Raw genomic sequence first — 27,728 nt, 5'->3', positions numbered from 1 at the left:
TTATTATTTCATTGCAAATTCTACAGCATTACAAAGTATCCATCTATTCCTCTGGTACTTAGAAACCTTAGTTATTTAAAAGTCTTTTCATCTTTTACAAGCTTTGGAAATTCACTCTGAAAAGGATAAAGCCCTGACTGTAAGCATGAACATATTCTTCAGGACACTAGGTCTCCAAATGTTAGAACTGATTTAAGTTCAAATTCTAGGGGCTTTCCCCTTCTGCTTATGCTTATTTTGTATTTACATTTACAAGCCTGATTATCATGAAAGAGATTTACAGTATTGCTTCAACTCTCCAAGCTCAGGATTTTCCATTTCCCAACAGAGAGATGTAAGATTCCTTTGTGTGAGTGTGTGTACAGCATAAAATGCATAAAATGTTGTGTAATGATTTACATAGTCAACTAAATGCTTGAAAAGAAAGATAGTAAGAAAGATAATAAGATATAAATTCTCCATGCTCTTTAGTAATGTTTTCATACTTCAAGTTTCAAGGTAGAAAATGCTGGGCATCTATTAATTTACAGCTTTCTGAAGAATATTAGTATCTTCAATACCAAATGGAACATACTGATCACAAGTAGAACACTCAGGTCTTTTGTAAAGGTAAATTCACATTCTGGACATGTTCTGCCCTACACTTTGTAAACTAAAATTTTCCAGCTCCGTCAAAGTTTCCCCCCCAAAAAATTGTTCCTGTTGGTTGTTTGGTGCATAATAGTCAGCCACTGATCCTGCAATGTGCCCCTGATAAACAAGTAACATAGATCAGGATCACTAAGGGTTTGTTCAGGTTTAAATTCTGATTTATCCGCAACACATGTTGCTACCCCACAAGCCTTAGATGTTCCCTGAGAGGCAAACCACTGTCCCCTAGAGAGGGGGAGGGGAGGGGAGGGGAGACATACTCATTGTAGTCCCCCTCCTCCTCTAGTGAGTCTCCTGGACCAGAATCAAGTCTGGTCTCCCTTTTCTTAATTCCTTCTAAACCCATCTCCATTTTATGGCTGATCCCATAAAAATGTGATTATTTTTAAATTATCCATACTTGTTCCAGAATGATTAGTACGTTATAGGAGCGTGTGGAAAACATTATATCTAAAAGACAATTGTTGGCAACTTGCAATAGTTTAACAGCTGGACGGTGAACAAACCCCAAACTTCTCCTCCCCCCCTTTCCCCTCCCACCTACAACAAGAAAATTCCCTCCTACTGTTGGAACCATTGTGGTATCCACAGAGCAGTAAATTTTACTCTTTCAGTAGTATTAACAATAGGGGATGACCAAAATCACCGCTTCCCCCCCTCCCAAGAACATTCTATGATAGTAAAGTTACAAAGCAAGTCATAAAAACCAATACAAAACGATCTCATGCAGAGCAGAAGCCATCTTGTGGGATTCTCTGTCCATTTTTCTTCTGCATTGGATTTTTCTGCTTGGGTTACCTTGATGTAAGTTGCAGCTTTGTATCAAAGTATTTTGAAACTCCAAGCAACACTACTTCTGTATTCTGAAATATTGTATGGGGGATTCAGTTCAGCTAAGGATGACTGGTGGGCTACAATTGCTAGTATTATAAGTCCTAAATTAGAAAACTTCCTGGAAATAATCAACTGACAGTCCATAACTGACCCATAACTCAGCTACTAATAAATTAATTCACATATTTATATATCACTGTTTTGCAGAATTTTCAGCAAAAAGAACATTTTAGCCTTAACCAGCCTGTTCTTGTCTTTCCATATCAGCCACTATGTATATGCAGGCAAAAAACAATATATGACAAGAGAGAAGGCAGAAAAGGTCTGGCTTCTCACTCTTGTTCTTTGCCATAATTTCCTTATAGATTTTTGTACTCACAGAGGCCTGGCAGTAACTGTTTTCTGTTTCTCTTGGGAAAACTATACCACTCAACAGCTGACCTCCAACCCAGTCCCTGCATACAGATTGTCCTGTATACAGTTGACTAGTGGAGAAAACACTGGACCTGAGCAAATAATTAGCAGGCAAAATAGCCATACATGAACTCATTTGTTCTTTCTGCCTTTCTGCATATTTCCCATATGATCCAACTGATTGGAAAACAATACAGTGGTACCTTGGGTTACATACACTTCAGGTTACATACCCTTCAGGTTACAGACTCTGCTAACCCAGAAATAGTACCTCGGGTTAAGAACTTTGCTTCAGGATGAGAACAGAAATCGTGTGGCGGCGGCGCAGTGGCAGGCCCCATTAGCTAAATTGGTGCTTCAGGTTAAGAACGGACCTCTGGAACGAATTAAGTATGTAACCAGAGGTACCACTATACAGTGGTACCTTGGGTTACAGATGCTTCAGGTTACAGATGCTTCAGGTTACAGACTCCACTAATCCAAAAATAGTACCTAGGGTTAAGAACTTTGCTTCAGGATGAGAACAGAAATCGTGCAGCGGCGGTGCGGAAGCAGCAGAAGGCCCCATTAGCTAAAGTGGTACCTCAGGTTAAGAAAAGTTTCAGGTTAAGAACAGACCTCCAGAACAAATTAAGTTCTTAACCAGAGGTACCACTGTTCTGATTTTGGAAGAAAAGTCAGTAAAATTAAATCCTACATTCTGAACTGAATTCTGTTTCAAAAATGACAGTTCCCTCTGACACTGAACTATGACACTTCCCCTTGTCAACACCTTTGAAATTTTATTTCAAAAGACTGCTGCTGATATTATCTCCCAGTGTTCCATAGCTGGGAACAATTGATTGAGAAATAGGATTTGGTGATGGTGAAAGCATCAGCTAGGGAAAGAATGAGAAAAGTGCAAAATAATGAAGAAAGTGATTAAAAAAGGTCAAGAGAAAGGTGGGAATGTGAAATATATCCTTCCCGAGCAGGACATTGGACGGAGGCCTCCTCTTTTCTAGTTCCCAGCAAATTCTAAATTGGTTCAAATGTAATACCAACCCACAGTTTGGAGCTAAGAAGCCTCAGCCTCATGAGCTCCTTCCTCTCCATCTCCTTATGCACAGCAATACCCACTAAATCCCATGCCCATGTTATAGTTTGTGGGAAACCATAGTTCACTGTTATATCTAAATTCTATCAACCCTGGTTTCCAATTCTAGTTTGCAAAGAATCATAAACTATAATTAATCAAGTGTCTTCCATATTGTACAGGTGGGATGATCACAGAGAGACTGTGAGTAGCCTGTGCCTTTTGCATTCACTTAAAGGATAGTTTATTTGGTGTTTTTTGCATTGTTTTTGTTTTTTGCTGTGGTCACCAATCCATTTTTAGTTCTCTCCTAATAACAGCTATATCCTGAAGAAGAACTTATATCCATTTTATTCATGAAAAGTGCTATGATAGCCTGGCTAATGTTACATTATCCTGGCTACATGGTGACTTAGAAAGCAAGATAATGGACAATCTGAAATCAGAACAAATTAAAATGAAGTAGTATACACAAGTGACAGCAATCCAGGGTTTTATATGCCCTCTGGAATTGGCAGCAATTGTCTTGGCATCATGGCTCCTCACTGGCACAAAACATGAACACCCAATACCTGTCATCTTTTTTTTCTTTTTTCGGCAAAGAGATACTTGGAATTAATTAGCGATGACTGTTTTTTTTTAAAATTCCCTGGGCTTATTCTTTGTTATATTTCACAACCCTGCCAAAATCTGCTGTGTTTATTGTTTCCCCCTTCTAAACAAACCAATCTAAAAAGAAAGCAGTAGTTCTTTCTTGGAGAAAAAATATGTACAGGAAACATGCAGAGAGGTGCATTCAGCAAAACAGATTATTCTCTTGTGTGGAAAGGCCATGCTAATTCAAGCCTATGCACCCTTAAAAATAAAGGGTGAGAAAGCACAAACACAGCTGCTGAAAATTGTGGGGTGGTGGTTCTGTTTATAACATTAAAAAAAAATTGTGGCAATATCACTGTGTTCCTCATCACCACATCTCCCTCAATGGGCTTCTACAGGCTGCAGAGGGATAAGCAAAGCTCACAAAACATGTCAAGGCTGTCAGCAAAGTAAATTATATCTATTGCCTAGTTTCTTCCCCAATTTGATTTCCTGACAGGAGTTTCCAGGGCAACTGTGAGCTTCTGTTTCAAGCTTTTTCATCAAAGCTCAAGAGTGCAATTTCAGAGATGCTGGAGGATGGAAGGGAGTTTTACAAGTCAGCATGTCTAAACCAGCTGCATCAGACTTGCAGGCTTCCTACCTTGTTCCCTTGGGTTGTTATAATCCACTCAGCAAGGGGGCCAACCCAATTGTACAAGCAATCAACCCAGGCAGCTGCTTTAGATACCAACACTTTTAGAGAAGGCCCAATCTAGGGAGCATGCTGCAGAATTCCTTACAATGTCAAAAAAAAGATCCACATACTATTGGAAAATGGAATTTCCTTTCCTGTAAATTCACAAAAGCCTTGGTGGGGGGAAGGAAAAATGGCAGAAGTTTGAAAACCTTTTGCATTTGGGCCAGATTTTGGTGGCTAGAATTAAGCTTTTTATGGCATGGCGGTTTTTTGTTTTAAATAAACCCTGCAATATGTATAAGCATTATTTTTAAATTATACCCCATGCCAAGTCATAGAGAGGAGATAGGACAGAAACATATAAATAAAATTAAGTTGATTCTTGCTCTCAAAGCTATCTATGCCAGTCTGACGAAGAACAATGTCAGATTAACAATTTTGCTTGATATTTAAAAAACTGGTCTAATATAAGACACAATTTTGCCTATTATATGTGTCCTGTGCTGATGATAACTCAGATGGTAACCCTATGTCTCATGATGGTGTTCCCCACTGGACTGCTACTTTTAGATTTTTTTAAAAAGTTTCAAATACACATAAGAGGATGGATTCAAACAAGTTTAAGCCTGTGCCATAATGAAGTGATTCCCTGTGGCTTCAGGGGCTCCACTGTCCACATAGCCTTCCTCTTTCACTTCAACAGAGTAGGTAGTTTGCTAACCAGAATTCAAGTCACATGTAGAGTCACACAATCACTGAACTGAATGCCAATTCCTATGAGTGAAAATGCTTCGCAGGATCATGAAAGCACTCCTGGCATTCTAACCTTTATGTTTTAACCCTGTCTATGAGCTAATTCTGGCTAAACTTTATCATGTTAATGACCACTGAAACTCAGTGTGCCTTGTTCAGCCTTGTTTTCTGTGAACTTGCAGTTCTAACTTATTAGTACAGGATCTGTGCTAGAGAAGTGCATGGACAGCAACAGAGGGGAACTGGCGGGAAGGGGCAAACCTGGCCCTTAACCCTTGCTCTCATTGCTGGACTCCTATTGTTAACATATTGCATATTTTTCATTCAGAGAACAACTTGCTCACCTAGAAATAAGGTGTGCCCCTTCTGTGACTGCCCCCGTATTTTTTTTTCCTGTTTCTGACACTGGAAGTGATGGAGATTCAGTCACAGAGATACTTCACTCAAGAAACCAGAGGAGTTTACTAAGAGTATCTGAAACCATAAATCTTGTGATGCAAGCTGTAATTTCTAACATTACTACAGATTTCTTTAGTCTAAGAATGTTTTGGACAAGAGGATAGGTTGCTCAGGAAAGTAGTAGAGCTTCCTTCTCTGGAACAATTTAAGGAATATTAGACAAACTTATTTATGGAAGGTTTAGATTTGGACAACCCTGCTTCCACAGGCCTAGACATGGTCATCGTTTAGCTCTGTGACTCCTATACTAATACTAGTAACTACAGTTTGTATTCTGTCACCAAAGATTTCTGGCTGCCCTCATCTGTGCTTTGACTTACACTGTAGTGGAATGTTGGCTGTTATTATGAGGAGGACTCCATGGCCTAAGTTTCAAGGGACACAGATAGATATGTTGGGTTGTCACCATCTAAATTTTACTTAAGAGTAGACCCATTGAAATTAATGGACCTAAAATAGTTACTCTGAGGATGACTACCGTTGGATTAATCCCATTCTGTTTCTAGATTTCTTTTTCTTTTAGTAATCAGGGTGACATAGACTATTACACACTAAATTTCAGTTCTTGTGTGTTGGAAATAGCTTAACAATTTAGATATTCCTATAAGTATGACCCAAGAGTCTTCATCTATATAGATATCTAGAGGCTGGTGCTTCCAGTGATAGTAAGATGGTTAAATGAAGTGTAATTATTTGGTTAGCAAGAAATTGTGCTGCTTTATTAATCTGGAGCAGTATGAAACATTTCTCATGCAAGAAAACACTGGTCAGTAAAAGCATAGTGAAAATCTTGATCAATAAATGTAAATTGAAAGATAACACTGAAAGCTAAGAACAAACAGTGAAGGGCTGTCATACTGCCCCTTTAATGCACTACATCAATCTGAGGTATCAGTTCAGTAGTTATCCCATTTGCATGACATACAGAGCAAGCAGTATAACAAAATAGCAATGGCAGCCCCATGTTTTGAGCATGACATAAGAAGAGTGCTGTATCCACATTGCCACAGATTGATTTCACATACATACCCAGTATAGCACATCTGTCCAGCCCTCCATGGTGATGCACTGAAACACAGTTAACATGGCAAAGGCAAAATTGTCGAAGTTGGTAATGCCATGTTTAGGTCCTTCCCATCCTGGTCTGCATTCAGTACCATTCTGACATTGCCGCCCATGCGCAAATACAGGTGCACAAGGAGAGGGTTCCTCTTCTGCTGGTGTATCTTAAACAACAGGGATAAAGAATTGTTAAAATCCATGCAACTGAATGGTGAGGCAAAGAGTTATTTGCTTGTAATGGTGGCAAGGTATCTGAAGAGATTAATTGTAATTAACTTTTTATATATTCATGCTGTGCTAATGCTTCATAGAAATCGGGGCAGTTTACATACTGCCTTTGATCCAAAGATACCAGTGTGTGCCTGGAATGTGCTTCTACTTGTGTGTGGCAGTTGGAGGAAAGGTCCTGATTTCTGCAGGTTCCCTCTTCCTGCTATAGCTCCTCATGCCATATCCCATGCCAGTATGGAAGGCACCTCAAACCTCAGGAGCAACCTTTCAAGAAGTATTTTAACTTCCCCTTTACTTTATAAAATTCTAGAAAGATGGATATAAACAAATATAATAGTTCCCCTATCTTGACATCTATAGCCATTGTGCTTGTAAAAAATGTTATAATCTGCATTACTTTCATATGGTTCTTGGATTTGTTACAAATAATAAAAAAAACCTAATTCAGAAAACAAAACAAAAATCATAAAACTGATTTGGTCCAAAAGATCATCTGCTGTAAATGCTTCTATTCTCCAATAGATCAGGCCATATGTAATCCAGAACATAGTGTACCACAGGTAGATAAGATGTACAGAGCAGAAAGGCAAACAGTTCCAGGAATTAGTTCTTTGATGGCACAAACAAACAAAGGGAAGAGAGAAGCCTCCCAAAGTCAACAGGCAATTCCTGAGATTTGTTCTTCTTGTTACAATCCCAAATATGTTATACAGGTTATGAGTTGATCTCAAAACAACCTAAAAGGCACTTTGACATCATCAAGTATTATGCATCCACATAACATGGATGGAAAAAAATTTTACTGACTCATATGACTCACAAGTGCAATGTCAGAATTGATTTGTACTCTTCTTTTCACATGACTCTTCTATTGCCTTCTCTAGAAGTGCACATATAAAACATCTCTAGACCAGACTTAAATAGCCACTCATGCTGTGCAGTTTTATACTTATTCCTGAACAATTTGGAAACATCACTAAATATATTCTCATTTGCCCAACTGTTTACAGTCCACAATCACTGTTGCTACCTTTCCCCTCAGCATCAGGAAAGGCAAGGACAGGGGCAGGTGGGACAGATAGAGAAAAGATCAAGCAGCTGCTTAGTGAGCAAGGTGAAATGGTGGTGGTAGCAGATAAAAAAATCTATCTCCATCTTTCTCTCTATGCAGCTGGTTGGCAGGATTCCAATTTTTTAAAATATCTTTGCAAGTAAACAAAGTATATATTCTTTTTAAAAAGAACTGTGCATCTCTTTCTGTGTGTGCTGTGTTGCACTGTGACCTGCTGTGTGTATGTGTGCTGTGATGGGCATGAAGTGCATGTCTGTGGGAGACTGAGGGGGGTTCACACCCATTTTCTTGGCCACACTCATCACTGCCATGTGCCCCTTGTAGGGGTTGCACCAGGCGGTGTGGTCCTCAGCCTGAAAAGCTTTGCCATCTCTGTCTTATATGACTACTTGAAAAGACTCAAGGGCTGGTTTGTTTGAGTTTGTAAATGGAAAGAGTATGTGAAAGTAAAACAAACCAAGAAGCTTTGTCTAGAACTAGAGTCACTGAGTCAGACTACACATTATTAACATTTACAACAGTTTATATTTGGGAACTGTACTGATAATAGGATATGACAGTTGTTGCTCTTAACATTGCCAGCTCATATCTAGATCAATGAGCTAATGACAAAAGTCAAAACCATTTTGTTGTGGCATGTGATGAACTTGGGACACTAAATTCTACTGCAACAGTTCTGCTCTGGAAAATACCCCTCTCCATGCAGACTGAAAGCTCTACCATAATGTTAAACCATGAAGTCAATGCTTGGATAGGCTAAACAATAAATTATTGATCTCCAAATAGGGTGCTGTGTGGGAGAGGCAGAGAGGAGGGTGATGCTACTTTTGCTGGCATCAGATTTGATTAAACGAAAGTTTCATTCAGGAGCAACAAAAAGGATTACTTACACACACACACATACCTGCCTGCCTGCCTGCCTGCCTGCCTGCCTGCCTGCCTGCCAAAACCTCAGAATTTGACTATACCAGCTTGATTTTAGCTTGGGAATTAAGATGATAATAATACTGTATCAGGTTCAAACTGCAATTACTAGATAGGTTCACAAAATTTAGGGAGGGTGGAAATTTGGGCCTTGAATCCCTGTTGTTGGGTCCCAGAGGAGGATAAGTGAAACTACAGTTGTTGAGCTGCCTGAGAGCATAAGTTCTCAGTAATTAGTCACTCTGTGACTCTGTTTGACATAATATTAAATTTGCTTTCTAACATCTACATAGAGTTTCTGACTGAGGTCATTTTGGGATTCAGAATGAGGTGCTACCAGTACACTGCTGACATTCTACTCCTCAATGTCATCTGAGTCAGGTGAGGCTGTATAGTCATTGAACGGGTACCTGGACTCAGTAATGGGCTGGATGAGGGCCAGCAAACTCAGACTGAATCCTGAGAAGACAGAGGCACTGTGGGTATATTGTTCTCAGGTTCAGAGAATTAGTGTTCAACCTGTTCTGGACAGTGTGGCACGCTGCTTGAGAGAACAAGTTTGTAGTTTGGGAATAGTCCACGATCCAGTGTTGCCACTAGAGTCAAGGCAACCTTAGTAGCCTGGAGTGCCTTTTACTGGCTTCAGGTGGTTTCCCCACTAACAACCTTTTCTAGATAGGAATTGTTTGGCCATGGAAACCCATGCTAGTAAACAAATAAAAAACAAAGATTAATGCTTAACCTCAGAAGGACATGTGCTGCTCAAGGAAAGGAAAGGAAAGGAAAGGAAAGGAAGATGAATGTGGAAGAAAATAAGTAGCAGTGACTAAGAGTCAGTGCTCCATAATTTTTTGATTAGAGCAGTTGTTTATTCCTGGTGGTTCCCTCCTTTGATATGTGGATCATCTGAATCATTTCTCACAAGAGTCTTAATTTTCTATGCCACTGATCAGTCCACATTTAGGTTTCCATCTCCTAAATGTTGACATTTCCACATAGCAAATTATTTATATGTGAGGAGCTGCATCCATGAGAAAAGTGGTTATGCTTCCTTTACATCTGCAATCTGAATGGTCATTTCTGTATTTGTCAAGTTTCTTCATTATGGTTCAGCTACATGGTAAAGCAGGATTCACATGTTTAGCAACAATCACCTCCTGACAACCACATATCAAGTGTGGCACATATTTTATTTAAGATAATTTTATTCTCCCTTTTGATTTTATAAAAGCTGTCAAGGTGGTTTGCAAACAAATCCATGAGATACATCGGTTTGTCTGGAAATGAGAGCAACTTATGGAACAATGCCATACTTTAATTATATGAACCCATGGCTCTTTCGGTCTTTAATAGGCTACAGAAGAAGCAAGAAGAGCCTTGTATGCGCCCTTTATTAAGTTATGCTGTTTGACAGGGGGACTGCACCGAGAAAATGCACAAATGGCTTCTCATTCGCCCCTTCCAGTCTTATGGTGATTTGCTCCTGAATTAGAAGAATATGTTGGAGATGTTGTTTATAGCACTGCTCTATTTAAAACTATCTACAGAGATTGCATGATAGAGCTTTCTTAGCTTCTTTCTTATCCTTTGAGCTTTTGGCTCTTAGTGCAGGGCAGGCAAGGCAAGCAGAACAGGTGTTATTTGATCATCACTGGAGCTTTCACATTCACTAAGCTGATATTAAGTACTGTTAAATCCAATCACATCATAGCCACTTTCCACTGATAATAAAAGGTGTTACACAATGTGGGATTACATAGCATATTTCTTACCTGATAAGCTCTCTGTTACATAACAAGTCTTGTGCATCTTTCCCATGAAGAGCTCCAATCCAATGATAGCATAGATAATTATGACAAACAGCACCAGCAGGGCAATGTGCAGCAAAGGGACCATGGCCTTGATAATGGAATTTAAAACCACCTGGAGGCCTGCAATGAGAAAGACAACACTGTAGCAAGAAGTGAATGCTGAATAATCTACTGAAGACAAGGGTATGCAGGAAAATGCTTCATTTAATAAATATACAAATTATTTTGCTATTTCTTTCACATTTGCTATCTGATCAAGAAAATGACTAACATATTACATCAGCAGTTATAAAATGGTGCTTCCTTGACGTCATCATTATGCTTACATAGCTTTAACAGTGGAACCTAATCTCAAAATTAAAACCCCTGAGTGTAAGGATTTGTGCACTTGCGTTACTATATAAAGTATTATTGCACGGCAACAGGATTACAAGTCTTGTAGGAGGTGCTATTGGAAGGATATTGAGCAATACTTCAGCTTGTATTTTGCCATTCAGCTCTGAACAAAGGTAAGAACTACAGGTCCAAAGTAATAGGAAGATCAACCACACCCATCCATGGAAGACTGCTTGAAGCAAGAGGCCAGAATGAACGAGCTAATAGCTTTCTTATGGTTGGACAGTGTTCTCGAAGCTACGAGCATGAGTTTGACCAAACTGTGGGAGGCAGTGGAAGACAGGGGTGCCTGGCGTGCTCTGGTCCATGGGGTCATGAAGAGTCGGACACGACTAAACAACTAAACAACAACAACAATATATAAAAACAAGGGTCAGGCTTGCTTATTGCTTTGAGCAATTAAAATTCATTCTAGTTGGATACACACTGCTGGATACACCCTAACCCGACTGTCACCACCTTCACAAAGCCAGGTCTGACAGATTGTTAATGATAGTAAATTTTAGCATAACTGGATTAGGACACTAAAAAGGGACCACTTCACTTGAAACACAGTCTTTTCTGGAGTGCAACGCAGATGCTGTTTTTTTCTGGTTCTGGAAAACCAGCTCAGAAGTGCTCTTTGGGGAATAACTCTACAGATTTTGTTGTGCTGTAGTAAATGCACTCATGTTTGCAAAGGCTTTAAACATTCACAGATGGAAATGCTATTGTAATAAACATTACCATATTAGTAAGTCATTAATGTAAGGAAAGCTAAGACGGCATCAATTTAAGCACCCTAATAGCTTCAGAAATGGCCAACAATTACAAGCTCTCTTAGTTTTTCTGAAGACTCTGCAGATATATTGGACCTGTATTTAACCCCTGAATTACTAATAAATTAATTTGGAAAGATAACTTTACAGTGATATGAGCACCAATAATTTGGACAACTGTCAGTTGTATAAAACTTTATATGATTTACAGGGAACAAGAAAAACAACGTATTTTTAATATATTAATATTGTAACTTTAGTATATTAAAATTCCATTTATTGAAATTGCCATCCTTTGTTCTCTAATATTTTATGAAGCATCTATAATATGTCTCTGTTATGCCATTGCATTCCAATGTTTAATTATCCTGTGTTTTTAGACTTATTTGTGGCAAATATTTTTGGTGATAAAACACAACTGTACAAGCTTGTTTAGTGTAGACTGGCAACGTGCCACTAAGACGTTTCAGCAGGAGTGGAGAACCTCAAGCTCAGGGACTGAATTCAGCCCTCCAAGGCTGGATCTACACAGATATAAAAAACGCTATGGAAAAAAAACTATTTAAAAAATACAGCTCCCAATGGAAATTTTCATTTACTTCAGATTGCTGCTCTACAGCACCATCTGGTGTCACATTTTTATAATGCATTTATAACATTATAAATTGACCTGAGTAGATGAGTCCCAAGGCTCTCTATTGCCTGGACAGAGGTGTGTATAGAAAATAGAGTAACCAATTAACTTAGGATGGTGAGACTGGGCAAGCAACATTGCACTATGCCAGGAAGGCTGAGCCTTTACTGTTTGTTCACACTTGTGTTAGAACCTCTGTGAGCTGAGTGATGGAGGTGGCATTACTGCCTCTTTTGAAGCAGGGGGGGCAGGTGAGAAACCTCCCTTCCTTTTAAAGGCAGTGCTAGACATGGTTTCTAACAATGTCATAGACTAGCTGGATGCAGAGGGAGTGGCGGGAGGCACCAGCTGGAGAACCCCAAAGAGAAGCCCCAGGCGAAGAAGACACAGAGCCAAGGGAGTGGTGGTGGGGAAACAATGAGTGGTCAGAGGGAGAAGAAGCAAACTGGAAGGAGGAGATGTTGGAAGAAGAAGATGTAATAGGGTTTAGTAAGCAGGAAGAGGCTGTGGCAGAGAGCAGTACAGTCCCTGAGGCTTAATTGGACATTGGCTAAGAGGCAGAATTGAAACAAGCTGCTAAAGAATCTAGGGAGTCTCACTTTCCTGTTGCGACCAGCTCCCTGCCCTCCTGGTCTCCTAGCATGCAGAGAAATGAAAAGAGCAGAACAGATATTGGTTGTGCACAGACGCAGTTTGCAACTGCTTAGGAAAGACCCTGGAGCGGAGAAACCTTAGAGAGTGGTGGAAAAGTGACACCTTTCATCCTTGCAACTGTCTCATTGGGGGCAAGACCTATTGGAAAGAATTACTGGGATCACTAGGCCTGCGCTGTTTTGAATAAAGAGTTTACTTCACTGACAGCATATTTTTAATTGCTGGCCTACATCTGATCCTGGCTCCTGAGAGACAACCATGAAGACAGAGTTGGTGGCACAATAGGCAAAAATGTCCTTGACTACTCTGGATGTGGAGCCCATGCCTTGTTCTGCAGGGACTGGAGGGGAGAAGGGACGAGGCAACTTTCACCTGTTCTTTATTTTTCCTTCTTGTTCCCTTGCCATCTTGCTTATCTTTAGACTATACACTTGTGAATCTAGAACATGACACCATAAGTATTATGAACAATGGTGTTGCATTATGAACAGTTTTAATGCTCGATATATTGCCGTATGGCATTTCAAACTGATTATTGTCAAATGATCTGCTATTAAGTGAAAAATTAGCTGAGATATGCTGCATAAGCTACAGAATGAGCCTGTTTTGACATATAGCTCATGTAAGGCTGATGTGTTCACAAGTGTAAGACAACACAAGAACACTAAGATCAGTACTGATAATGCCATGACAGTAAAAAAATTTGTGTTTCAACTTTTTTATCATACCATCACATAAAATTCAAGTGAGTCATTTAGAACAATCCACTTTCTTGGTTTCTTTATTTTCAACACAATTTTCACACATTGTATTTAAACAGACTGAGTGCATACATGTCTAACTTAAATAGCACCTCCAGTGGTGCCCAGAGATTTAATAGCCTTCAAAGAGGATTTTACAAATTCATGGAGGATAAGGCTATCAAAGCCACAAGTCATGCTGGATGGCCAAGGGAGCATGCTTCTGAATACAAGTCATTGAGGAATAACAGTGGGAGAGGGATTTCACTCTCATATTGTGCTTGTGGACTTCCCATACACAACTAATTGCTGGACTAGATTGGTAGTATATGTACTTCTCCTCTCTCATTTTTTATCTTCACAACAACCTTTTGAGGTAGATTATGCTGAGACAGTAAGTGGTCCAAAGTCACAAGTGGCCTTCATGGTCGAGTGAACCTTAGTCTCCCAGATCCTAGTCCAGCACACTTAACTACTACTACACATTGGTTATCAAAGACCACTGCACCTGGTTGCATGAAAGTATGAAAACTAGCCAAAAAGGTCAAATTCACATATAGCTCTTTGGCTAACCTCTAGTACATGCATCAACTGTTGTTATTTTCAGAGATCAGGACTAGATACCATTAGAGATAGGTTCTCTGTTGACTCTGCTCCTTTTTGATACATCTACTTTAGCCTGCCTGTCAACAGCCCCCTGCACATTTCTGAAGCTATACAAAAACCTTAAGAACGAAAGAAGAGCCCTGCAGGACCTGACTCATCTAGCCCAGAATTCTCTTCTCACAATGGCCAACCAGATGCCTATGGAAGTTAACAGCTAGGACTTTCACCACAATAGCACTTTCACCACTTGTGTTCAACTACTAGTATTCAGAGGCATATCACATCTGATACTAGAGGTAAGACAGCTATCATGGTTAGTGGTCATAGATTTCCTCCATGGGTTTCTGTGAACCTCTTTTGAACCCATCCAAGTTGGCACTATTACATCTTGTGGTAGTGAATTCCAGAGTTCAACTATATACTGTGTGAATAAGTACTGCCATTTGTCTGTCCTGAATCTTCCAGGAGTTCTAGAATTATGGGGGAGGGAGAAAAGCTTCTGTCCACTTTGTTGACACCATGCACCAACTTATACAACTATATCATGTCTCCTCCTCCTCCTCACCTTTTAAAGCTAAAAAGTATCCAAATCATGAAACTCTTCTTTACAGGCAACTTGCTCCTTGACCATTTTTGTTGCCTTTTCCTGAAACTTTCCCAATATATCGGTTGGTTCCACCCCATCCACTGAGTTCCTTCTGGGTGAATAGAAGACTGCAGGAGGCATTTTTTATCCAGCACAGGAGACAAAGATTATTCTTTTTGATGTGTGGTAACCTGAACTGTATGCAGTATTGAAAGTGTGGTAGCACCATAGATTCACATAATGACATTATGATATTAGCAGTTTTATTTTCAAACCCTTTTTGGACTACAGTTTTTCAGCAATGGAGCTCAAAACCAGGGTAACAAATCTAATAAGAGTAAATATAACAGCCTGGGAAACACCTGATGGGCATGTAGGGCTTTGCAAAGCCAGTGAGGTACTGTGTTAGGACAGTGCCAGAGATGTGAGTGGCCAAACATGAATCTAGAGCTGGAGGGTATGTTTTCTTTGAAGTGAGTCTACTGGAGCTGGAGCTTCAGTTGAAGAAAGCACTACTAGGTGGACCAGGGAAGAGGACTAAGGTCCTAGAATATTAAATCTGGCCAAACTAGAGGCTTCATACTGACTGCTGGGATGCCCCCGAATCCTTGATCCCACACAAATCCCTGATCTCACACTTCAAATGATTCTTCTATCCTATATGAGTTATATTTCATAGGTAGGGGACACTTGGGAGACATTTTGTGTCAATATGAGATGCTTGAAATAAACAAAGAAAGTCTTTTATTTTCAAAGTGTTTTAGAGAACTCATAAATCTTAGATGCAGCCATAACACAGAGATCAAGCATCCCAAGGGCTTAGTTTCATGATTAATTGATTTAGTATTTATGATCAGATCTTCTCACAGCATTTGAGAGGATATTAAGGAATCCAGAAAAACACTTTGCCATTTCAGACATACACATATGTTCATTATTAACCACTCCATTAAAGTACTCAAGTGTACTACACAAGCACAAGGCAGACACAGGCAGCTCACAACTGCAGTCCGCAGAGCTTACAAACCTGAGGTTGTACAAGTCAAAAGCTTTCACTGTTAACTGAAGATGGGATTGCAAACAAAACATCATGAAGTGATTTATGGGATTCTGGGGGGTTAATTGGAATAGCTTCCCAAAGATCAAGAACCAGATTTGAAGAGGAGAAGGGGCAAGGAAGAAATTAGTTTTGGTTAACACTTTAATATGAACCAGAGCAACTGACCACTGGGAGAACAGAATGTTGGACTAGATGGGCCTTGGCCTGATCTTGAAGGACTCTTCTTACATTCTTAATTTGCACTTCCCAAAGCAATGCACAAACTAAAATACAGTAATCCTTCAAAATCTGTACTTCTATGAATTTCACAATGTAGTTATTTAACCAACATAAAAAGGTGCATAAGAACACATATATTGGAGAAAATAACATACAAAAATTGCTTGCAGAAACATGTATCTTAGGAGAAATGCACACTAAAGTTCTGATTATTTTTTGTAAATACTTTTTTAAAAAATGGAAACTGATACAAAAATGTGGCAAACTAAATAAGATAGCACTGCCCTCTTCAGACTCCATCTCAAAGGCCATAGTAGAACCATGGCTACCCCTGCACTTCTAGAATCCATGGCTTCTAAAACAGGTTAGTCCCCTTTAAGAGTAGAGACATCACACACTGGGGATGGAGCCAGCTGCTTAAAAGAAGCTGCAGGCTAGACTGATTGCTGAAGCAACGTTTAAACATGCTTGACAGCCTAGATGCTATGTAGAGCTATAGGTGCTACTGCCCTTGTCACTTGGACTTCGATCTCAGTTTGTCTGATTTTTCTTAACCTTCTACTATATCTGGCCTTACCTCCATAGAAACTAAAATATACTTGACCTTATTCTGCAAACTTGGATTTGAAAATGGTGCCTGCACTATATGATTTAGGATACTCTGCCCAGAACAAGCCCCGTCAGGTTAGAACCTTGTCCCATAGCTGAGACTACTGCTTGAGATGCCACATCAGGATGGTGGGCAGGATCAAATTTTTTTGCTGCAACGGCACCTGGCTGGTGCAGCAGAGAGGACCAGATTAGACTTATTGCCACTTCTTCCTGTTGCTGGATTTGATTAGGATCCAGTGGATCCTATCTTCCTATACCCCAAATACCCTAGCATTAACTTCTGCCTGCCTCCAGCTTAGGTGGGTACAGTTAAAAGCTTTGCTGCAGTGGACCCACCACTGGTAGAGCCTTGTACAGGTTGGCAGAGTTGATGGAAGAGACACCTCTTTCTCATCTGGAATCCCTGCAATGTGTCAGATTGGGGGTTTGGATTGCTCTGTTAACGGGCTCCAGTGCAGCAAATATGCCAAACCTTTTGCAAGAGGGAATAAAAACTATCACATCCGTGGCAGAGAAAAAGTGCACTGAGGGGAAGAAACTGACTAATAAGTGTAGGCAAAATAAAGGTGTCAATCCAAGTCTCCATTTTACCATAGTTGAAATGTGAGGCTAGCTATTCTTAATAGGTAAAGCTATTGATCTTTCTTCACCAATTATTGATATTATGATCACTGTGCTAATTTTGCATACATTTCAGCTTTAATTAAATTGTCGTGTATTTTGCTCTTGCATTTCATTGCATCTTGACCCAACTGTTTAGAGTTTCTATCTCTCCGACCATACATAGATGACCAATTGGGGATAACACTGCATGCATCTCATAGACTCTATTCCACAAAACATCATGCCGAAACAAGTATGTTAGTCTTTAAGGTGTCAAAAGACTGTTGTTTTTGCTGCAACTGACTAACCTTCTGGAATTAATGATAATACTTTTTCTAACTGCTACATCCTAAAACTTTTAAGAATTCAACACTACATGAAAGAACAAGCCGAGAGAGCAAAACAATCAGCAGAAAAATGAAAATGATCATTTCAAGTAATAACACCCTTGGTATAGATAACACAACTAAGAATCAGACATGAAAATCCATAAACCATCATATTTTATACATGAATGTTGTATTACCAAGTTCAAGATTATTCAAGATAGACATGTGAATAGAAACTGAGAAAACAAAGCCCTCAAGAAGCATTGTTTACAATAGTATAGCCGACTCTTTTCTACTGTTAATAATTTAGAATCTTAAACAATTTTCAACGTTTATTTTAAAAGCATATCAATTCACCTTAAAAGAAAGAATGAAAATAGCTGTGACTGCCTGTTGCTGGCTGAAATGGTCTCCATAAATGTTTCAGTAAGCAAAATGTGTTAACTTCCTTCACAGGGCTCATAGGCTACAGTACTTATTTACATTGATAACATGCATACAATATTTATTCTGTGGAAGCATCAGCATTTTTGGTGACCCTTCTATCCATAGACTAAACACAAAGAAGGAAAGCCAAAACTGTTTGTCCCCCTCCCCTGATCCCACAGGGACTTCACTGTGGGTTCATTCTCCACAGGTGCCTCAGAAGTAGCTACTTGACATATTATGATAGAAATTCAGAAAGCTTTTTGTGTGTGAATGCAATAGTATTACCCACCAGTCATTTCTTTGATATAGGGACATATTTTTTACCTTTGTGATGACACCTTTCTGTTCTTTATGTTTTGTAATAGGGTGTAAATGCTGAAAAGGATGTACTGTACATGTTGAACAGCCAGGATATAAATGCTAAAGACAGTAGGCAGTCACAAAAAGATGACAGAATTCAATTTAGTATAGGTGCAACCCTGTAAGATACTGTGCACCTTTGTCACTGATCGTGTAAAAAAGTGGACACTGCAATTTTGCTTACAAAAACAAAAGAGAATACTACAGCGTAAAGCTCAAGCTTTCTTTTTCAAACAGCCGCTGCCTCCATACAGTATTTATTTACTTAATGTGTTAGGGTACAATCCATCTGCCCTTTGCACTCAGCACTGCCAGCCTCCACCAGTGGAGTGACCCCAGCATCTCTCTGGCAGCACAGACGTCCCTCTTTAACCTGTTTAATTGGTGAGCAGAAGGCCACCAAGGGGTGGGGCACTGGCAGCAGCTGGTAGAAAGCCCTGAAATGTAAAGAAGTCAAGACAATCAGAACTTTCTGAGCAAAGGACTGGTGGAGTTCTGATAGGAGAACTACAGAGGAGATAATTAATTCACATGTAGTCATACTACTGTAGGACTTAACTGTATTTTTAAGAGGCATGAAGCCACATAATATCAAAATCTGAGATAAACTTTCTGAGGGAGCACAGACAGCTGTATTTTCCATACACACAGAGATAAGAAATTTTAAAAGGTCAGCTCAAATAATTTCAATTGCAATTGTAATTAGTAATGGGTAAGTTCCTTCTCTCCACCCTCATCTACCTGCCTCCTTGTAAGTTTTCTTTCCCACTTTTGCTTACAGAATTCTTAAAAAACCTCAGCCTTTGCAAGATCCTTCCAAGAAACATTGGGGAAATTATTACTTTGAGAACTTGCCTTCCGGTCTTCTTTTCCAGCCTCTCTTCCCTCTACCTGTGGAAAGTGCTGTGTGTGTGTGTGTGTGTGTGTACCAGTGGTGGTGATAGCTACAGTAGGCTATGAATCCAAGAGGCCTTAATAGGCCTTATCTTTAAGCTCAGTAATACATTTTCCTACTGGGATGCATTTGAGTTATAATTTCCTCCAGATGACTCTCCTCCTCACAGTTCAAAAACAGGCCTCAGTGGGTTTCCAATAAATAACTTTCTTGTAAGTAGCTGTCTGCCTTTAATCTTGTTGATTAATTTTTATGTTTTCTTTTACAATGCATTCATATGATATCTGAATGGTTTTATTCAAACATTTGTACTCTGGAATTTTTTTTGGGGGGGAAATATCTATCTATATCTGTATCTATATATCTATATATATATAAACAATAATTATTTGTCTTGCTTCTGGCTCCTTCTCTTCCTCCTCACGGGACACTTGGTTCCTGAAAAAATTTCACAAAAAAATTCTTCACTTCCCCTGTAACACAGTGATTTTTTAATTGACCTCTGTTTTTCAGAGATGTTCTAGAGCAAGCCTTTCCCACCCCCTTTTCCCCAGGTGTTCTTGGTCTATAAATCCCATCAGTCTTAGCCAACAAGGACAATGGTCAGTGGAGAGTTGCTGTCTAACAGCACCTGGAGAATTCCAGTTTGGGGAAGGTTGATTTAGAGAACTGGAAAGCACTTACATTTATGCTTCCTAAATCCAGTTTTTCATATTCATGGTGAATTCCCTACACATACAGAAGCTCAAGAAAGGAAGTCATTCTCTGAATTTCTGGTAATAAGTATAGTAATATCACACCAATGAAAAGCACGCTACAGAATGTAGCCAGTGTGGTGTAGTGGTTAAGAGCGGTAGACTCATAATCTGGGGAACCGGGTTCGCGTCTCCGCTCCTCCACATGCAGCTGCTGGGTGACCTTGGGCCAGTCACACTTCTTTGAAGTCTCTCAGCCCCACTCACCTCACAGAGTGTTTGTTGTGGGGGAGGAAGGGAAAGGAGAATGTTAGCCGCTTTGAGACTCCTTAAAGGGAGTGAAAGGCGGGATATCAAATCCAAACTCTTCTTCTTCTTCTTCTAACAGTGACCACCCCCACTTGCATGTGCATCTGCTTTGGTGGTATGGAAGCATCTCATATAGTATACTATCAATAAATATAGGATTACTGCATGTGTAAACTCTTATCAGATATGGGAGATCTTTATTTCTGTAAATCCTGGCTACTGTTTTAAAAACATTAGTTCCATTATTTTTTTCAGTGCACAGTCTTAAGACATTTGAGATCTAATTACCTATTTGAGGGTACAAGATCAAGGAATATTATCCTGTACTGATGCCTTTAGTAAAAATATAGGTGTCACGGGAAATGGGGTTGCTTGTGTGTAAACCTCTAGCTGTTCCAAACTGCTTAGGGGTTGGTTGTGTCTTTCCCTGACTGAGCAGCCTGGGTGCTGCTGCTGCTGCTCAGTCGCTCGACGAATCCGTGAGTGGGTGTCTCCTAAATTTCCTCCAGCATAAATTCTCCTTGACAGACAACCTTCGCCTCGCCTCTCTGCGCGTAACCCTTCTGCGCAGAGTGGGCGTGCCCAGAGGTGCCCCTCCACTCTCTTCACTGCCTTCAGTACCAGAGTCTCGGAGCCTATCCTCCGAGATGCTTTCTCCCTCTTCCTTCTTCCTGGTGTCACCTGGACATTCTTCCCCAGATGCCATTCTCTCTCTACCCTTACTCGTTCCTTCTTCTGCAGAACCGGGAAGCCCCGCCTCTCCCCTCTGCTCCAATGTCAGTTCCCTGACAATAGGTCAGCAAGAATATTCTACATACATATAGCACAAGGCCCTGATATTTGCTCTATTTTTAAAATTGGCCTCATAATTTAGATTAGATATTGATTTAGTGTTTCAGGAACATATATTACTCACTTTCCTATCTGTTTTCCACTTTGCATCAGTTACCTTTCAGACCATTTTATGGGTTTTCATACTTTATACTTTTACCTATACTACTTTTACCTATACTACAAAACCAAAGATGTGATATCTAGGGGAATACACTAACTGTTCAATTTAAAACCATATGAAAGGAATAGGAGAATAAAGTTATCACATATATTGAATGCAAGGCACTGTTTCAAACTGGCAGGGCACAGAGAATCCAAAGTAACTCCCTACAACAATTCAATTCAGCTCATTTCCACTTAACCTTACATCAAGTTACAATCAAGACCATTTCTATTGTAACTCAGATAATCAAATAACAGTTTAACTAAATTAGCTACAGATAAAGATTTGTTTCTTTTGTGCCTTTAGAAAATGATGTCTTTTTGATAACCACCAAGTTATCATTACTTAATACTCAACTCCCTTCCTTATCATAAAGACAAGGAAAATTTTCAAATGTTCTCTCCAAAAACCTATTGAGGCAGAGAAAGAAGCTCAAACAAGAAGTTTTTTAGTTATGTATTATATTGCAGAAGTTAATGGAAGGCACTTTAGAAAAAGCTTCAACAAAATTAAGACTGAGCTACTATCTAGAAACTATGATTATATAGGGTTGGATCCAGAATAATGTAGTTCCCAAAAATCAGGGTGAAAAATTAGCCATGACTAACTTAGGTTTCAGTGGGAAATGAATAATTAAGTCTGGATCCAACTCTATGTGTCTGATATGTGGGATGTCCCAAAGACAGACATTTCAGGGATGTGTCTGTTTGAAAACATACCCCACTTCAAGTTACTGACCTATAATAAAAAAGCTAGTGCTTTCTGAAATTTTTCTGGAAAAGCTGTATTACAGACATAACATTAACTATGGTTTGTTACAGAAATGAATCTATGCAAGATTTGGGGTTATATTTATGCCCTCCTCTCTCCTTTAATGCACCTGCAAGGAGAGTGGAGTCGTTAACTTCTATTTCTTATTAATTACAGTGGTATCTCCAGTTACGAACGTAATTCGTTCCGGAGGTCTGTTCTCAACCGGAAACCACTCATAACATGAGTTTTGCTAATGGCGCCTCCTGCTCTCCCGCTCTCTCTCTTAATTTCTGGTGCTTTCACTAATAGCCATATAGCCAAAGGCTAAGGTCTAGCCTAGTAAGCTACTATAGGCCTTAGACTCTGCAGCCTCTAGTACCTTACTAAGGTCCAAGCGTAGGCTCTATGGCTTAGCACCTATGCTTAAAAGCCTAATTCTACGTGAAATGATCTTGCAAGTGTAAAGGTGCATCCTGGGATCAGTATATTATTTTCTGAGAAAAGCTTGCATGATTTATTGACATGTTTTAACAAAATACAGAAATAGATCTTTATAAGGGACTCTTCGGAGTATAAACTATGGGCCCAGTACCAAAAGAACTGCATCAGCTGCTGCCATGTTTTGGCCCCTTCACATAGAATTATATAATTAGTGCTGGCTAAATTGCAAAATATATTTTATAGGCAAGGAAACCTCACAACAAAACCACAGCACGTGAATTCATGGATGAGCATATGATCAAGAAACAAAATCCAGTAAAATCCAATTTGCCACCTAGCATGTCTATACCACCCACACTGACAACTTGCAACAAATGAAAAAATAGCCTAGCTCAAAACAAATTTCTCCCAGTTACGTAATTCCTAGCTCTTCTCATAAGGTATCTTCTTATCAAGAACACTGAAAAGCATTTTGAAGCAACAGTAAGTGAGAAACCTCAGAAGAAATACAGTGCAATTCTATTGAATTTTTCTCTCTGAAGCAAGTTTCTTTATGTTCACAGGGCTTTACTTCCAGGTACGTAATTTGTGTAGGATTGCAGCTTTAAAGTACATGGTTAAGGCTGTATTCATAAACGGAAATATTAGAAAGTAAGCCACAATGAACTTGTTTCTTTTGAATAAACAAGCCCAGAATCGTGCTAAAAATCCCTGCAGTTGCTATTAATGGCTTTTATTGTATTTTATGTTGAGAACTTTCAATAAAAAATATTTTAAAAAGAGAGAGAAAAGTGATATCCCCAATTACAACAAATTTCAGCAAGGAATGTGATTTTGTAGCTTTCCTGGGCTATTTTTTTGTAATAGCTGAAAAGCCACCTTCATTCTACACTCATTATACATTGATGTAGGCTTCCTGTGATGCACTTATATAAGTTGTTTATGTTTATTGTGAGTTTATTCTGCACACATTAATCAACTGTTGTGTGGGTGGAGAGAGATTTCAAAATTTGCTGTGGAAGAAGAGGAAACTACAGGAGTATCTTTCCCTATATCAAGGAAGGTTAGACTGGAATGATCTCTATTCACTTTCAGGTGAGCTGCAAAGACATTTCCATCTGACACAGTTTTTAGTTTTTAATGTCTTCTTTTCGTATACTGCATTGGGGGCCTTGTTAGGGCTGAAAAGCAGTTTATAAATATTTATTTATGTTATTATTTATGCACCTCTCTTCTGATCTTTCTCCAAAGATATCAGGCTGGTGAACAATACATGGTTCTATTCTCCCTATACGCAGAACAACTGCATGAGGTGCAGTGGGCTAAAAGACAGTTGCCATGTCTGCATGCAACCATGGTTTAGTGCTATGCATATAAACCTGAATAAGCTGAGCAAATCATCAAGCTTGCATGCTCTCCCCCCTTGACTAGTTTCACTTTTAAATAATCCCAGTTTAGTGTTAGATTCAAGCTAGGGATCCCCATTCAAACTGAACTTTGCTACGTTCCATAACACTTCAGCTTTAAACCATGAGAGGAGGAAGGGGAGTGTGAAGGACACAAACCTGGAACTTTGCTCAGCCAATCCACAGTTTTAAAGTTCAAAACATGGTTCAGCTGTGAAGGAGATCAAAGAGTGGCTCAGGGTCACCAGGATAACCAGTCTCCTCAGAATAGTTCTAAGTCTTGGATGAAGGAATTTAGGTGGTGCTCATCAAATTTGCAGATGACACCAAACTGGGTGGGGTAGCTAATACTGCAGAAGACAGAACTGGGCCCAAGCTAACAAAATGAATTTCAGCAGAGACAAATGTAAGCTTCTGCACTTAGGCAGGAAGAACAAGATATGCAACTATAAGATGGGGATCTAGAGGTCTGGGTGGACCACAAACTTAACATAAGTCAACAGTGTAATGCGGCAGCTGAAAATGCTAATGCCTGCATCAACAGAAGTATAGTGTCCAGATCAAGAGAAGTTATAGTCTGCTCTATTCTGCCTTGGTCAGACCACACTTGGAATACTGTGTCCAGTTTCGCTTGTCACACTGTAAGAAGGATATTGATAAGCTAAAATATGTGCAGAGTTGGTTAACCAAGATGATCAAGGGTATGGCAACCAAGCCTTATGAGGTTGAAGGAGCTGTTTAGTTGGGAAAAGAGACTGAGAGGAGATATGATAGCCATCTTCAAATATCTCAAGGGCTGCCACATGGAAGAGGGAACAAATTTGTTTTTCCCCCTACTCCGGAGGGTAGAATTTGAACTGATGGCTTCAAGTTACAAGAAAGGAGATTCCAACTAAACATATGGAAAAACTTTCTGATAGTAAGAGGTGTTCAACATTGGAATGGTTTCCCTCTGGAGGTTGTGGATTCTCCTTCCTTGGAGGTTTTAAGCAAAGATTGGATGGCCATCTGTCATGGATGCTTTAGCTGAGAATCCTGCATTGCAGGGGGTTGGACTAGATGACCCCTGGGTCCCTTCCAACTCTACAATTCTATAATTCTGTCTTTCATTCTTAAAAGCAAATGCTCTTTTAATGTCCTCTTTTTCATTTCCTCTTAAGAGTAACACACCAGCACCAAAGAAAAATCCACTCAGAGCCCTAAATTAAACTTGTCCCTTACCAAGTAAATCAACTAAATTTTAAATTGATAAATAAATCAACCAATTAAGGTACAGATAATAATACTGTATAGTCAGTAAATGATAATAATATTGTATATAAGCTACCTAATTTAGGACCGACTGCAGCCCTAGATATCTGTGCTGCAATGCAAACTGTCTCTTAGACTTTGTCATGTTTACCTTTACCTAAAGTAACTGCCTACTTCAGTTTATTCATTTATATAAACCTATATTATGAAATTGCATTTTTATTTTTATGGTGTTACTGCAGATTGTTTTATTTTATATTCAATTGTCACATGGTTCCCCCCACCCCGAGAACTCTTGTTGAAGGGTGGTCTACAAATACATTATTTTATTTTAATCATTTCTATCCACTTTTTCCATTCGGGAGCCCTCAAGGTGTTTCATGATAAAATGAGAACTACTGCAGTTTGCACACAGCAAAATGCATACTGAAACAGTAATATCTTTGCTATGTGAGAAAATACACGCACTATATGTTTAAGTAGGCCACATTTGGGATGATGCTCCATAGTTTAGCTGTCCTAATCAAAAGGCCCTGTCTCTTGTGCCCATTCAGCTCATTCCATATACTAACATTCCATGTACATTCCATGTACTAACAAAGTACAAAGCCAAGGTAGCATCATCCACATTTAAGTTCTGATCCCTCTGTCTGAAAATAGCTGTGTCATAAGGGCCAGGTGAATCAACTGCATCAGGCAGTAGACAGTGGTGGAATTTAGAGCCATGGTGGCACACAATGCATGGGGAGACTTTATTGCACAAGCCCCATTGAAATTAATGAGAGATGAACAAGATCAATGTAGATGATTGTGTACCATGTTAACTATATATGAGCATATGTGCTTCATTGAAAAAATCCTATGGGGAGTAGGAGGATTCCACTTTAGGTAGCAAAATGTTATGGGCTAGCGTGATGCCCATCAAATTACACTGTAAATGGAGGTTTACTTCTGGAACAATATTTGACCTCATATGGATGGTAGAAAAGCACACTGGAATCCCACATGTTGAAATATGTTGTAAAATTGCTCAGGAGTTTCATCAAAATATGGAGCTGTGTATAAGTTAGCTTAACAATGATCTCAATATAGCCCTTCTGTTAAGCTGTAACTTACCAGATCCAGGAAGAACTAATGTTCCTGTACCCTAGAAGTTTATTAAGGTACAAATAAGTTCCTTTATCAAATGATAGACTTGCTCTTCCCCCATTCATGCCTCATCGAACTTCCCTAATTTTTTGCCTGCTGCAGCATGCAAAGCTCTAGCTGCCTCAATAAGTCTCCCCCTGCAGAAGCATTTCAATGAGGCCCACATTCTAACTTATTTAGTTGCTAATCTTAAAATTCTATAAAAACATGCAGTTTTAATAATCACCCATGTGCACATGAGATGTGATAATGCTAGCTGATTAAAAAGATACGTCTGCGGAAGGCTGAATAATTGTTTTTCTTGGCATTCCTTAAATATCAAAGTTATAACAGGAAGTCCATCATAGTGTCACCTTCAAAAAATGAATTCATACTCTCATATATGTGGGTCCTCTTACCTACAAAGCATATTAGACATGCTGTTTGCACATAACAATGACATGAACTGGCTACACCACATAGTAATTCCTCATGCCAGTCCCAGGAGTCCCAGTGTGTGTGGGAGGAAGAACACGTACATTTAACATCATGTCAGAGGATTGTGTAAAATTTAAAGATGCAGGTGGATTCCCAGACCCAGCTGCTGTGATCAGATAAACCTGCATCCAGGGGAACCGATGCATAGGAGGACCAAACATCAGCATCAGTGCACCCTTCTGGATACTGACACCATCCCAGATGGAGGCATTATTTCTCACAATGAGTACACAGCTCTGGTCACAGGTTTATGGAGTTATTGCAGTGTTTCTCCCCCCATCCATTGTTTGGCATGGCATGGCACTAGGACAAAAAAACAAAGTGTGCACACCACAGGAAATGATATCTCTATCATATTACTTCATTACAAAAGGTTGTCCAGATGTGATCAGAATCCTAGCCTTCTGGGAAATGCAGGGGAATACAATTGCCATTCAAGAGAACAGGCATTTAAGTCACTGTGAGAGCTTCTTCATCAAGCCAGCCATATGTGAGATTGTTAACAGACATCTATTTCAGAGTCAGCAATCCAGTTCTTAGATTGACTTAATTCATACTAGTTTCATTACATTGATTATGTATTCATTTCTTGTTGTTTTAAACTGATCTATTACCTCATATTATTTAGCGATAGCTCAATCACATATGGCCTGTGCAGCAACTCCTCTCTCATAAAAACTGCCTGTATCTTTCCCTCTCTGTTATCTCACACTGGATTATATTCTTTATAAGTGTTAAGGATAACCAGAAGCATGTGCAGTATATTCCTTGCCCCTTCTTTTATCTTCCACCCTGAAATCCATTATC

General features: G+C 39.4%; 1 protein-coding gene across 33 annotated transcripts in view; it reads right to left on the bottom strand.

Annotated features, from left to right (window-relative positions):
- The window catches only part of CACNA1C (calcium voltage-gated channel subunit alpha1 C), a gene marked incomplete at its 5' end in the record, with an annotated part of 519,781 nt that overhangs the window by 174,445 nt on the left and 317,608 nt on the right, over positions 1–27,728 (bottom strand). For 32 of the 33 annotated variants that reach the window (XM_082240319.1, XM_082240340.1, XM_082240308.1 and 29 more), the window contains 2 exons: positions 6,492–6,688; positions 10,524–10,682. In XM_082240319.1, the coding sequence (XP_082096445.1) occupies positions 6,492–6,688; positions 10,524–10,682 (356 nt within the window). Of the gene's footprint in view, positions 1–6,491; positions 6,689–10,523; positions 10,683–27,728 lie in introns of those variants that run through there. The other variant, XM_082240334.1, reaches the window with a different exon arrangement.

This window comes from Podarcis vaucheri, assembly GCF_965113315.1.
Source record: "Podarcis vaucheri genome assembly, chromosome: 10".
Classification (NCBI taxonomy): domain Eukaryota; kingdom Metazoa; phylum Chordata; class Lepidosauria; order Squamata; family Lacertidae; genus Podarcis; species Podarcis vaucheri.
This window is presented reverse-complemented; position numbering and strand designations above follow the sequence as displayed.